The sequence below is a fragment of the Leuresthes tenuis genome, unplaced genomic scaffold, assembly GCF_036924035.1.
Source record: "Leuresthes tenuis unplaced genomic scaffold, fLeuTen1.0.hap1 SCAF_4, whole genome shotgun sequence".
In the NCBI taxonomy this organism is placed as follows: domain Eukaryota; kingdom Metazoa; phylum Chordata; class Actinopteri; order Atheriniformes; family Atherinopsidae; genus Leuresthes; species Leuresthes tenuis.
The window spans coordinates 35,499,758-35,514,681 of record NW_027325358.1 but is presented as its reverse complement, the minus strand read 5'-3'; the positions used below and the strand labels follow the sequence as shown (position 1 = coordinate 35,514,681).

General features: G+C 39.8%; 1 protein-coding gene across 1 annotated transcript; it reads right to left on the bottom strand.

Annotated features, from left to right (window-relative positions):
- Nucleotides 1-2,342: 2,342 nt before the first annotated feature.
- On the bottom strand, nucleotides 2,343-14,656 carry arhgap19 (Rho GTPase activating protein 19). The gene is made up of 12 exons (XM_072383894.1): nucleotides 14,597-14,656; nucleotides 13,612-13,886; nucleotides 10,062-10,142; nucleotides 8,179-8,388; nucleotides 7,744-7,970; nucleotides 7,252-7,338; nucleotides 7,014-7,079; nucleotides 5,722-5,928; nucleotides 5,456-5,560; nucleotides 5,134-5,244; nucleotides 4,659-4,760; nucleotides 2,343-2,573 (listed from the first exon to the last, which is right to left on the bottom strand). Exons 1-11 carry the CDS (start codon nucleotides 14,638-14,640, stop codon nucleotides 4,692-4,694), a joined length of 1,482 nt encoding a protein of 493 aa, XP_072239995.1. The 5' UTR covers nucleotides 14,641-14,656; the 3' UTR covers nucleotides 2,343-2,573; nucleotides 4,659-4,691.
- Nucleotides 14,657-14,924: the final 268 nt, after the last annotated feature.

The following is a 14,924-nucleotide window of genomic DNA, read 5'->3' as shown; positions in this document are numbered from 1 at the left end:
GTTTGCCAAGGAATTCACTGCACATGGTTAGCTTATTTTACATTAAAAAAAACAATTGAAAATAAAAAACAGGTAACCACAGTTTAAAATCACATGGTATAAAAGTCACAGATGAGTTCAACGCAATTTAAGAGAAGGTCAGAGAAATCTGTTTCCATGTCTCATGATCTCCACAAACAAATATATAAGGTGCAACTTCACTTTGCAGGTGAAAACTACCAAGTCATCGTGTGTGATCCTGCTGTTCCCAATCCTGCAGAGTAATGAAAACTCAGCAGTGACCATGCACAAGGATGGAATGACAAAGAGTTCACATTTCTGTAACAGACTTACAGAGTGAGACCAAAATAACACACAAGAAACTTTTTGTGTTTCACTACAAGACAGAACGTCACATCACACAGAATGTAACAGCTTTCATTTGTGTAACAACATTAAGCCCCAATGTTCTATCTAATATTCTCCAGGAAATCTGACTTTTGACTGCAAATAACAATAAATACTACAGAAAACAATCTCCCTAACTGTTTTAAAATAGCAGTCTGCCGAGAACTGCAGAGGATGAGGACAAGTTGACAAAAAAATCCCAGTTCAGTCTGAAAAGGCTGTTTTCAGCTGGGTTCCTTTAAAAGTTAAACAAGTCCTGTGAAGACAAGACAATAAGGCAATGAGCTGCAACATAAAACAAGGCAAGGTCTTTTAGTGTCTATCATAGATATTCAATCCTCCAATCACTTTCAACAAACCATCGTTAAAACTTCCACTATACCCTTAAAAGTTGATGCACCAGTACCAGGTTTCCAAGACAGGGGTGGGAAAAGAAGTCAAATCTGAGGGAAAACAAGATCAAAGCTCTCCAACCAAATTACACACACACACACACACGAGGCATGCAAGTCTCCTTTTTTTTTTTTTTACTCCCATGGCCGATAAATAAAGAGCGGTCTTGGGCTCTGGTTCTAGTACACTCACCTCCCGATGACATCATTACAAAACATGTTATGTTCTATTTGGTGCTGAAAATCTGATACTGCTGCATCAGCGCAACAACCAAGCATACATCACCGAGTCAAGCCATGATGAGTGAAGCTGAAAGATTAGCATCATATAATAACTGGACTTCTGCGACATGAAATTAGTTTATCTCTAATATTTTAACTTCTTAAATCAGATCAGGGAAATATGGCTGAATAATGAGCCAACTTTTGTGTTTTCAAGCAACAGTCAAATGCTAAATGTTAAACTTATTGTGTGTGTGTGTGTGTGTGTACACTTATGGATTTCAATAAGTTTTTCCAAAGCTGCTGGCTTTAACATATTCACTCAGCACAGGATCAAATTAAGTGAAATCGGTTTACTGGACCCTGATGGTGCCTCACGTCAATCAGACTTGCTGTAAAATTAATCTTAAATAATATCACGCAGGTCGTACACAATCACAAAGCACTGTCATTTTCAGCTCGTCTCTCTGGTTTGTGCTAGTGCATGATGACCAAATGGTTAGTAAACCAAATGAACAACATGAAAAAGGAGGGGCCTGACTGGCACATCACTGCACATTTCAGTCCTCTTTCAACTTTCATCATTTAAATCATCAACAGGTTTTCAAACACACTTTTAAATCAAACCTCCTCTATCATGCAGCTGCAGCAAAAAAAGGAAACACTATTATAAGTTGCATGATATATACTCAGAATGTAACTTTTCACATTTGACAGATTCACACAAAATCAAAACAGCAGTTTCATTTAAATTGCTTTTAGAGTGCTTTTCAATTAATCCTGAAAAAAAAAAAAAAAAGGTGGCCAGCTCATTCTTGACCAGGAGCTGACATGTCCAGTAACCACAGAGTTTCAACATAATGTACCGAGAACAAGAAGAAAAACAAAAAACCATCAAAGCTCCCAATGAAATCAGTCTTAATATGCAAGAACACACATACTGTACAACATGTATTACATCCTACACTCTACAACAGGCTGTAAGCTCAGCTCGCTAGTGGTTATTACTTTATTACAGTAACTAAAACAGACATTTCAAGTGATAAATTTCACAAGCAGGTCAGAGCCAGTAAAGCCAAACCAAAGCAGCAACTCTGTGAGTATGCACCGCAGTGGCTCCAAACACAACCACACTCTGACAGGGTGGAGTGGGCCCTACCACAGTGCAGTTCATCCACTACTAACGTCTGCTCGACTGAGATAATGAAGATACTTCTCACAAGTCAAAATCATTCCAGTACTATTCTTAGAACTTTATATACATTAAATATTCCTAAAGTAATGTTAATAAAAGCTCCAATTGATTCAGTTGCTAGTACCACTTAGAAGTAAACGGTGACTGCATATCTTGCAGCAGATACAGGAAAAGGTTTCTGGCACCAGTTTGGCTGTACTGGCATAACTGCTCTATATTCCTCACAGTTACAATAGACTTTCTACGATGAAACCACAAACGTTCACATGACAATGTTAATACTGCCCAAATCCAGTCTGAGAATAGAAGGATGGGTGCGGTTTTACCGCAGGAGCTCCAGAGCAGGAGAGAAACCCAGCCTGGACTGAGGGAGACTCCTGCTGAGACATGGACAAAGAGATGAATGGAAGAATTTCACTTACATCTCAGTGCTGACATTCAACCGAGATTTGAGCTAAACAACCATCAAAAATACGCACACATCTGAACCATCAAACTGTTGAGTGAGCAGAGCTCAAATGTTACTCCTTCACTGGTCTGTTTGGATGCATTTCTTGCTTTAACTCAGTTTGTTTGCCGTGTGGACTCATACAGCATCAAAGATGGACATAAACAAGCCAAGACTAGAACCTTATCCAAGAAATCCAAAACAGAAGCGTATTTTGACATGTGGTAATAGAAATGAGCATTTCCAGGCACAAGTAGGGACTTGATAATAATCAACCTTTTCCTCATAGGATGTAGCAATGTGCAGAATGTAATAACATCTAACATTGCAAATCCAGATTATATTAAACTGTACTGTATTGCAACTGTATTTCTAAAAGATGGTGATGCAACAAAGGAGAATCAAAGTAGAAAAGAAAAAAAAAGCAGACTGCACTTTTTTCAGCTCAGTAATATGGTGTTAAAAGTGGAGTCTGGTATTAAAGATGCAATAATTATACGCTAACTTGCCAACAAAAAGATGGTTGCATAAATATATCATCTTTTCTTTTTAAAACTAGTGACATGGTCACACGACCGCAGGCTGATGTTTTCAAAATATTTTGGCTTACAAACTGCCAACATTCAATATGATGTGAAAGATGCTGTCAGTGATGTGATGCTGTGGAAACTGGATGTTGCTGCAACTCATGACCTGGAAACTGACTTATTTACGCTTTTAATTACCATTTAATTTCATGGCAAAATTCCATTAAACCATCCAAAGGCAAAATGATTTACTGGTCATTTTTAAATTGGTTTCCCCACTATTTTCAATAGTTTTTGGCCTAATGTATCTTTACATTTTGAAAAGTTCTTATCCAAGGTTACACATAAAACTTGAGTTGGTAAAACACAAAATTCCCTAATTATTAAACACTAGTCAAGAGTCCCACTATAAGCATCTTATCAGTGAGCAGTAATGTAACATGCCATCCTAAAATACTGAAAAAAGAAATTAATACTGAAGGGCAAAAAGAGGAAAAATGGAAAAATAATTAATAAATAAGAAAAAAGCTGGAGAAACATGCTGCAACTACTTTGGTTCATTGGTAAAACATCAGCATGAAAACAGAGTCAGTCTCTAAGAACTAAAGTTGGGTAAAAGTTCAGCAACAACTGCATCGACAAATTGTAGCCTCATTTCAGAATAAGGTTCCTCAATGTAAAAGTGTGAAGACTTATCATTCCATCATCTACAGCACATGATATGCCAAAAGACCCAGAGACATCTCTGTGTGCAAGAGACACAGCTGAAAATCAGTGTTTGATGTTGGTGATCTTCAGGCCCTCGGGAAGCTCTGCATTAAAAACAGAATGCGCAGGAAATCCCTGCATGGGCTCAGGAACTCTTCCAGAATCATGAACAGTCTGTGAACAGTTCCCTGTACCATCCACAAATGCAGGGTAACGCTTTATCATGCAGAGAAGAAGCCGTATGTGAACATGACCCAGAATCACTGCCGTCTTTCTCTGGACCAAAGTGGAAAACTGTTCTGAGGTCAGATGAACAAAAAAGTGTTCAATTCTTTTTGAAAATCATGGACGTGGCATCCTCCAGACAAAATAGAGCAGGGACCATCCTGCTTGCTATCAGTTCTCAGTCTAAATCCTTGTATCTGATGGTATGGGGTGGCATGAGCGCCTATGGAACTGGAAACCTGCACATCTGGAAAGGCTCCATCAGTGCTGAAAGGTATATACAGGTTTTAGAGCCACATCTGCTCCCATCCAGATGAGATCTTTCACTTTTTTGAGTAGCGTTGCTGCCATCAAATTCAAGATGAGCTGATATTTTTAATCAAATAAAAAAGTTCTTTCTATGCTCTTTTGTAAATGAAATTTCAGCTTATGAGATTTGTAATCATTGCATTCTGTTTTTCTTTTCATTTGTTTAATCTAATACAATGTCCCAACTTTTTTGGATTGTGGTTGCATTCCATTTAAGTAAAGAAACACAGAAGAACTTGTTATACCTTAGAAACCTTCAGCTCTGTCTTTTTGAACAACTAAAATCTGGGGTTTTTTACAACTAATCCCGTCTTCGCCATGACAGGAACAGTCGATGGGCTGTTCACCTGCACATACACACAGACAGAGAGAAACCATAGTAAGTAGGAGAGGACGACATGCAAAGATCCCAGACTTATGTTCTTGACATAAGTACCATGAGATATGTGACATTTTGTGTAAAGCACATTGTTCCTCTACTTCAGTCTTCGCTGGCCACTGCCCTGCATGTTTTAGACATTTCACTCATTTAAATTGGGTGTGTTTAAGCTGGTAAACTTCTAAAACATGCAGGGTAGTGCCCCCAAAGGACTGGAGTTGTGAAGCATTGGAGCAAAGAGACAAATGTTCTGACAGATGGAAGGTAGTAAACTGTGACCTCTATCAGAGCCAGAAATAACAGACAATATAATGTTGATTTAGAAAAAAAGAGAGGCTCACCACTTGCAGGTTGACATTCTCTTTCCCAGTTTTTCTTCCCATCCTGATGGCATCAGGAGAAAAGTGTCTAACCTGTCTCTCGGCTGTCAGCTGCTCACCTCGAGTTTTACGCTGTGACAAGGGTAAACGGGTACAAAAAAAGTTGTAAAAGATATATAAAACAGCAAGAAGTAGTGTCACTAACTGTGAAATGAAAAACACCCAAACTAGTAAGAGCCCACTGTTTGTTAAAAGAATCAAGAGGCTGGTTAACAACAAAGCAATTTGTGTCGTAATAGGAGCATAGATTGTTCTACTGCATGTAAGGAGTCTCATTTTGTACCTTGATCAGGCCACCAAAAGAGCGGGAACGAGGATGTTTCTTGATGGGAGCTGGGGGAACCTTGTGGTTGTCGCTGGGTGTTTCTGAGGTTGTCTGTTTGACTAACTGCACATAGGACACAAAGAATATTAGTTCAATATTAAATCAAAAAGACAAAGAACACAAACTAATTTTCACTTGAGAGGTTCAGAAGAGGAGTTCCTAAATATATATCCTCATTTCATCCAGCTGAACTCTAAAATAACCAAAAGGATCCTGAAGAGAACCTGTCTGACAAGTTTCTTCTTCTTGGCAGAGTCAGGCATGTTGTGATGAACGTGTCTGAAAAGCTCCTTCAAGGCCTCTTCAGTGTATTGTTGAGCTGGTGACTGGAATTGCTCCTGAGAGCTGGGGCTCAGAACGGCTGACCTCTTCAGAGGCAACACCACCCGCTGAACAGGAGAGCTGCTTGCTGCTAGCAGCTCCAGATCATCCTGAGAGAGCACAAAGCAAGTCAGACTGTATTCTCAAAACAGAAACAAGAAAATAAAACCAAACCAGTATTAACACCATGCATCTATATTCTTTTGGCCAACAGTCATTTAGCCATTTCCATCCATGCATGTTCAGATGTTCTAATAAAACTGAAGGAATTTTAACGGATGGGCATCAAAGAATAAATGTAAAATATGGTAACTGTCCCCTCTTCTAGTCTGGTCAGTTATGATATTGAGTATGGTGCCACCTTCTTCTTCTGTGGTATGAGAGCAGCTGACTGGAGCGATTTGTCTGATTCTATTCAATCATAAAGTGACATAAAGTGGCAAAAAATTAACAAAAAATGCAATTGATTCATTAATCTCAATAATTTGTAGTACAATTCTTAATCAACTAAATGTTCATGATCAAGACTGCACAAAATGCCAGTTGCTATATTAACACATGCACACTGGAGAATCCCTACAAATTAGATCTTGATGTCCTCTGCAGTTATTAATTTCATTCATTAAATCTGTCTGAGGTAGAAGTTTGCACTCTTACACGCAGCTCCTATGGGGAATGTCAGAAAATCTCAGGACTGCAGTACATGTTTGACAACAGCAGGAGACAACAGATCTCCTATAGTGATTGGGTTTTTCCTTTAATTTGTTATCCATCAGCAAAAAGTAGGACAGAAATCCCATGCAAAACAACCACACTGCAGCAGATTATCGAGCCAAACTTGAAGAGTTATTTAATCTAATTTATTTCAGTGGAATATGCTGTATAACATCGTCATAGTAGCCTAACATTTTTCAATTTACCTAAATAACAAAAGAAAAACAGACAAGTTTCTATGTTCCCTGTTGGTTTCCTTAGCTAGGCCAACTTTACACTGAACTGGATTATAACTGGCTCTAATTGAACTGTCTCTGAAGCGTCTTTACATGACATTTGTTGGGATTTGGCGCTATATAAATAAAACTCAATCAAAATGTTTATTAACTTTAATCAAATAAAGTGCCACTATCATTAACTGAAGTGAAGATTTTTTTTTGTAAAACAAAAAAGCAGTCTAATGTAAATACTCATCATTAACCTTAGTCTGCAGAGCCTTGGTCCCAGTGAAGTGCACTCTGGCATACTCCCGCAGGTAGACTGGAGCCTGAACACCACACAGAGGGCTTTTTAATCATCCACAGGTCACATACGTTTCTAAATCCAGTGTAAGACCTTGTCTGATTGTTAGGGTTTCCAGCCCATCAGCATACTGGGTTACCAACAGGCTGACAATCAAAATGTTTGACTGTTCTGTAGTGTGTATGGCCAATAATCACCCTGAAGAGTTTTTGTGAGTGCTTGATGAGAAAGGCCATGCTGTTGTTCAGTTTCTTCAAATTGTCTTTGAGGTCACCAGCTGTCATCTGAAGCAAGAGAGAACAGCATTCAATACAATAGTGATCAGTGAAAGATAAGACTAGAAAACCAGAAGAAATTTTAACCACCGGAGGATAAATAGATTGAAAGGGGAAATTGTAAGAGAAAAGGTCCACATGACATTACTTGTGGCTTAGAGTCAGTGAACTGGAGTTATATTTCATATGATGGTATAATTCCTTTCAAATAGCCTCACAACATGTAATCAATGTACACCTCCAACTAAAGAAGAAGTTCAACTAAAGATGTCACAGTAATGTCTATTTGTCTTTCCTGTACCTTTTCACGCATTTGAAATAAACTTAGTTGTTGTTTTGTTTTTTTTTGTCAAAGTTGCTCAACTCCTTTTTCTTGATATCCTTCGATGTGCTAAACAAAACTTCCAGTCTTACATGTTTGGGCCAGAGGACATGTGGGGCAAACATAAGGGCCAGGTTGAAGGCAGACATCTTGTTCTTGTCCTGCTGCTTGGCAGTGTGGTAGAGCAGGTTCAGCAGCAGTTTGAGCAGTGAGCGGTTGGTCTGAGGTAACAGCAGGAAGAGAAGTTGCAGAGCCTCAGTCTGACGCTCCTTGTTGGGCACAGCAGTCTTGTTGCCTTGTTCGTCAAACAGAGTCATGTCTGGAATGTGTTAAACAATGATTGAGATATGTACATATACACACACACGTGTGTATATATATATATATATATATATATATATATGAAGAGAGAGAGAGAAATATTAATTGTTTCATTTTTACTTACTGTTCTTATTTATTGTTTTTAATTACATTAAAAAACACTTGGTTGAAAATGTGTGAATGATCCAATGTATGTGTTCTCCTACCAGCTATCTTAAGGTGAGCATGGAAGTGTCTGTGTGTCAGCAGGGGCTCTGGCAGCTCTCCAAGAAAAGTCTTCAGCATAGTGGCCACATCATTGGGGTGAAAGTCTCCAGACTCAAGGTCAACATCAGCTCCAGAGTTAAGCAGCTCCTTTAAGGCCTGCTGCCGAACACTATTCCCAGGCACCCGAAACAACCCCTCTACATGCAGATCTGACAAAGTAGCAAACAGAGGGAATTTTTTTCCAAACTCAAGCAGTACTGGGATTTGTCACATATCTCTTGCGCTGTCAGACATATTGTGTTCCAAAGGACAAGATATGCAGCATCCTCCGTCATCTTTTGTAACATAAGGGCTGTAATTGTATACAAATTAGCACTTTGGGATGTCTGGTTAGGATGCCTCCTGGACGCCTCCCTGGTGAGGTGTTCCAGGCTCGTCCCACTGGGAGGAGACCCCGGGAAAGACCCAGGATACGAGACTATGTCTCTCGGCTGGCCTGGGAACGCCTCGGGGTCCCCTTGGAAGAGCTGGAGGATGTGGCCGGGGACAGGGACGTCAGGGCTTCTCTGCTCAAGCTGCTGCCCCTGCGACCAGACCCCCGGAGAAGAGGCAGATAATGGATGGATGGATGTCCCAACAGGGTTTTGGACCCAAGAGTTCATCAGAAAGAGGGAACATAATAAAAGCATTCTTTAGCTGGTTGTTGTGTGCCATAATGTCAAACAGCAGTCCTGCTACCACAAAGGTGGTTCTCAGTACTGATTGGCAAGTGTTCATATGGTGTTGTGGACAAATTTTGGAAATACCACAGCATTACAAATGGAAAAAAAATACAGTAATGCGGCTGATGTGTGTCAAGGCCAAGGTATCAATCAGTGAGTGCAGAGTATTCATTATTATTGTTTTTCTAAAGAATTATTATTCAGAGGCTGAAAAGACAACACCCGGGCATCATGGCAGGTATGGTGAGGTGGCCCCGATTGTGATTTATCCATCCACCCACACATTACCTTCCGCTTATCCGAGATCAGGTCACAGAGACAACAGATCCAGGAGGGAAACCCAGACATTCCCCCCATGTGTAACACTCTCCAGCTCCTCCTGGATGATTCCGAGGCCTTCCCAGACCAGATGGGTTATACAATCCCTCCAGTGTGTCCTGGGTCCGCTCCTCTCACTTGGACGTGCCCACAAATTCTCCAAAGGGAGGCGAGTAGGAGGCATTCTAACCAGATGCCCGAACCACTCAGCTGACTCCTTTCAAAGCGGAAAGGATGGTGGAGGTCCTCCCCCTATCTCTAAGGCTGAGCCCAGCCGCCCTCTGAAGGAAACCCGTTTCAGCCACTTGTATCCACAATCTCATTCTTTTGGTAACAACCCAGATCTGTGACCACAGGTGAGGGCGGACCAGTGAATCCCGCTTTACCACAACAGACCGCAGTAGCGCCCTCATTACGGATGACGAAGCCTCATTGCGTCTGTCCATCTCTCGCTCCAACTTTTCATCACTGTATTGTGATTCATTTTCAACAAATACACCAACGTGTTATTGCCCATGATTCCTATTCACTAAAAATGTGGAATCCGGCAGTGAAGAAAAGGCCAACTAAACGGTGCGAATCAAGACCAATCCCGCTGGCATTCTCTAGCTGGAGGACTACAAAAGGTTCACTGCCAAATGTTCCAGGGCAAAGTTGTGCTGTATGACTTATGTTTGGATTACAAGGCATATATTTGTGACAAAGACTCATTAGCAACTGAAAGATGTCAGTCTTGTAGCTTATGATGTATAGTTGAATCATGACAATATTTCTCCAAAACATTCTGATTAGGCAAAATGAACTTTTACAGAGAAATCAGTAAGTAGAATAAGATCACTCACTTTTGCTGAGGTATTCAATAAGCTGATAGATCTGGGCAATGCAGCTCTCTGTCAATGCTGTTCCAAAGACAATGCCTTTATCTGTGAAAGTATTAGAAACAGATTGTGATAATGTCAAAAGTTCATGAAAGTGACGTTAGCATTGTGCTGTGGTGTTATTCATCTCAAGTATCACATGAACATAGGATAATGCATTTCAACTCCTCACACATAAAACTCATTGGCATTTGATGTTTGCCTCAGATCAATATTTACATGGAATAGAATGATAAACACTATTCATGCTATAGTCAGTTTAATGCTTTAAATATACTGTTAGGTTTGGGAATATTCAGAAAGACAGAGTTAAGTCATTTCTAATCAAATGTATCCAAGTTAGTTATGTAGTGAATATGGGCTTACAGTTGCAGCGCGTGACATTTCACTGGCAGAAATGTTACATAATTGTGTATATTTCACTGTATGAAATATAATACTCGTTGGGTGTTTGCTACCCAAGAATCAGACTTTTTGTCTTGTTGCACCATTATGTTACAACAGTAGCCGACAATGAACAAACCGAACAGAGTCTCAATAGAAGTCCTTCCTGTTTTTAGCAGAAACCATAGCTCTTCCTGCAGATCTGGTGGGGGGGTGGGGGTGGGGGGGTGCGGGGGATTAGTTGGTTGCTATCTGGTTTTCCACCACTGAGTGTCACTAAATACTACACGTTGCTAATTTAAAGAGAATGGTATAAGGGGTTTTTACAACCATTTTTGAAGAAGTGAAAGGCTGGTGTACACAAAACATTTTTCTTCTGAGCTAGCACCCATTTTAAATAATTCCCAATGAGCAGAGAACATATGCGGCCACATGCAACCGTCTTGAGTGCTCCAACTGTTATGTGACTCTCGTGGTAGTTTTTTAAGCAGGCAACAAACAAATGTCAACCAGGTAATGAGGAAAATGGAAAATAAACTGTATGTCTGTCTGTTAATTGATGTCTAACACAAGATAAAGCAACAACAGATAAGTCAATTTGCGGCAGCATATCAGCTGGACCCTAAATGTTGATTGTAAGAATATGAATAATGTGATGGCAACAAAGCACAAGTAGTCAAAATGAAAATGACCCAGCGGTTTTTTCTGTAGGTGACGGTAGATCACAGAGAAGCTCTGCGAGGCTAATCGTCTGAAATGAGTCCTAAACCAACGTGTCCCTTTTTTGACCTTAGGAACACATTCCAGCTTTGGCAGGACTACTTACAGCATCACTAATGCAAGACAGTGATATTCATAATACTGCTGTCTGCAGTATACAGATTGTCTCATACACTGACAGCATCAGACTGTCATCAGACTGAGCTGGAATAGGCTCAGCCATTATTATGAGGGCAAGCTTCTTCTGTTGGGTCTTCAATCTTACATTCAGTAGGAAGTGACAGGATGTCTTCCCATTTTCCTCCATCTCTCATTCATGGCCCTGTCAGCTGCCGCGCTGTTGCTTGTCCTCCACCACTCACTTAGCAGTGGAAACACTTGCTGCTCCAAAATTTGCAGCTAGTCACAATTGTCATCTTTACAATATTACACTGGTGCAAGACCAACAGCAGGGAGAGGCAGAACAGGGCTGCTAAATTCTTTGCTAGGGGCTTTTTTGAATAGCAGTTGCTAAAAAATGGCTCAATGTAGCAACAAACAGTGTAGCTGTGCATTGAGAGGGACGGGCCGTGTGTGATTTTGAGAGTTCATCGCTGCAATGCACACAAGTAAAAGATGTTACTATTTTAGAAACTGAAATTTAAAAAAAAAAATATGTACATGGACAGCGTTAATTCATCTGGGAGGCTTACCTAAGGATTCAGATCATGTGGTAAACACTGGAGGAAACTCTCCCTCGGTGTGTTTTATAAATGAAGCTGATCATGTGAGCCTGATCAGATGAGTGCATGCAGGTCCCAGCTGTGCAGACCACAGGTGGAACACCTACACATTTTCTCTACCAAAAAAAATCTTTCTATGGTAAAAATCCTCAAACAAAGAAAGGAAGATGACCACTGTCCACGTTGCTTTGTCTCTCTAAAGCAACTTTTAAGTGTTACAACTCCAAAACCCTTCCTCCATTTGGGATGGGAATATTCCAAAATTAAAGCTGCCATTTGGAACCTTTAGCATATAAGGGTGGGTGTTAACAACCCAAATTATGGAAGGTATATAATACATTCAAATTTAAGCAATGATAATACTAATACTACTATAACGAACTTAACCTGACACAAAAGAGATTTGGGATTTCAGTGAGCAAATTATACTTTCACAGATAGCAGAATAAAGGACAACTGATGTTTAAGAAATGATTTATCAGTAAACCTCAGTAGTTTTCTACAGACAGTTAAGCCTTAAACAGTCAGTTTGTGATTTCTGACTAAATCCTGAACGATAATAGACTATCCTCTGATCTCCGTACCACCACTGACCTACCTCAGTTAAAAACATATTTATTTAAACTGGCTTTTCAGTGAAGATGTGGCTCACCTTTCTGTTGTTGTCTTGTGTTCAATGTAACCTATCTCTGGTTGTTGTAAGGTGCTATATAAATAAATGTTGATTGATTGATTGAATTATGTCTCTGTGTCAGAAAAAATTCATAGATATGAATAATCAACGCTGTGCATAAATATTCAAGATGATCCATGATGAGAACAAAAGAGCTGTAAGCAATTATTAAACAAGTAAATCAGCGTCTTTGATATTTCATCAAAACCTGGATTAAAGTCATCAATTGGTGGGTTTCATCAACCAAACACATTAGAAACAGGCTTATGTCCACCTTCAGTAACTACAGCCATTATGAGTTTTCCTCATCCTAACAATGAATTAAATGTGGAGAAGGCCTGATCTTCAGACTTTCCTGTCAGAAAAACAAATTGAAGACAGCTTATTTTTATGGAGTTAGATGACAAAAGTCAGATAAGCCATATGGATGGTGGCAGTGGTACATGTAGTAACCAAGCAACAAAAAAAACTTCAGATCCGATAGTTGATAAATGTTTAACCCCGCCTTTTCCAGTAAGAAACCGCTGAGTTTTCAGTTGATTATGTCCAAGTCTTTGCACAACCTTTATAGCACTTGTTCTGTTGCTGGTCTGTAAGCTGTGTTACCTGAGTAATAGTCTTTGTTTTACATATCGGTAAAAACATGAATGTCATACTGATGATATTACAACAAAAAAATGGCATAGCTGGGCTAAAAGTGTACTCATCCACAAATAAACTACTTTGCTCAGCTTATGAACAAAATCTCTAAATTTCCCTGTGGCTGTACTTATATATGCATCTTTACTGTTGTAGTTTAACAGTGGAGCCAAAAAAAAGAAGGGAAAAAAAAGACAAGGATATTTTCCATATAAATCAGAATAAAAAATATCCAACAGTTCCACCAGAGCAACTACAACTCGAGGTTAAACAGTAACTGTTTCAAATAGAGAGATTAGATGGGTAGATAGATAATAGCTAGATGGATGGATGCATAGATAGATGGATAGATCCCACGAGGGAAATTCTTTCTGACCTTTGCGTCTGAGGAAGTTGAAGGATCGGAAAAAGCCTCCATTTCCACCTGTTGGCGTCTTAGGGCTCTCCTCACCGAGGAGTTGAGCAAACTCTGTTCCGGGAAGATCGATGAGGCGAGTAATATTACTAAGCACCAGCTCCAAGAAAACTTCGGGGTTCTCGTGGCGGAGTTTCTCCACAAAAAAATCTGGGTTGAAGATGACTGGTGGTCGGCCAGTAAGAGAGCCGCCTGGTGATTCTGCATGATTGATCACCATACTGCACACCGTACCTCTGCGTGAGGGACACAGAAAGATCAGATACACACTCATTTAGAACCAATTTGAATGGGAGAAGACAACAGTAACAAGTCAGTTAAGAAGAAAATAGATGCATTTAGCACCCTGGTGTAAAAGACTTCACATTCCACCTCTCATTTAGCCATAGCAGCGATGAGGAGGCCTTTGCCTTTCCACGGACACTGACACGATAAATGTAGGAACTACAAATTGAACTGACAACCTTTGATGTGGACAGCCTTTCCATAACCAAGATAATTGGACAATTTATATTTGTGTTGACGCATATAAAGGGTGTATACCTGTAATGACACACGATAGCCGGATCCCAATGTATCATACTGTACATCTCAGTCTTTCAAAACTATAACTCAGTGCGGTTTAGTGTAGCCCAAACAAATGTAAACTAACAATCTCTCTGCTAACGTTGGCCACTAGAAGCAAAGACGTCCTGCAAAAGCTGATTTAGCTATATTAGAGGTAGCTAAACATAGCTTTTAAAGCGTTACCAATCTAGCATGTACTTAAAGGTAACGCGATGTACAGCATCCAGCTTCGCTTGAAGCCTGTTTGTCATCTTAACTCAAAGACCATTTACCAGTTCTAAAGATTTACAACTTCAGCTTCAGTTAGGAGGAATTTTAAGATTCACTCGATGTAAATACCAACAAACACATTGCAACAACAGTATCAGTTTGTTTTTACCTTCTGTTTTGTGTATTGTCATTGACATCTTTCCCTTCAGCCATTTTCGGTTTGAATCCTCCGCTGTTAGGACAACGTATCGCCCACCTCACCAGCCATTGGTTGTTTGTCGAACGTGGGCGTCCCACAACGACTCTGATTTGCATGCCTCACACCGTGATTGGTCTGTTTGAATTCTCAAGCTTTGTCGGTAGGAAAACGAACATATCTGCGTATAATGCGACATGAAGCTCTTTTGCTGATTAATCGTGTAATATACAGAAATAATACTGAGCTTATTATCATCAGTTTATTAGTTACAAATCTCAGTTTATCTAAGTTTTCAAAG

Excerpts from the sequence above, each read along its gene's own strand:
- arhgap19 (XM_072383894.1), bottom strand. The coding sequence starts at position 14,640 with ATGGCTGAAGGGAAAGATGTCAATGACAATACACAAAACAGAAG. Across the intron at positions 8,389-10,061 it reads TATTGAATACCTCAGCAAAA|ATCTGCATGTAGAGGGGTTG; the intron begins GTGAGTGATCTT and ends CTACTTTGTCAG. Across the intron at positions 5,929-7,013 it reads CCAAGGCTCTGCAGACTAAG|GATGATCTGGAGCTGCTAGC; the intron begins GTTAATGATGAG and ends GTGCTCTCTCAG.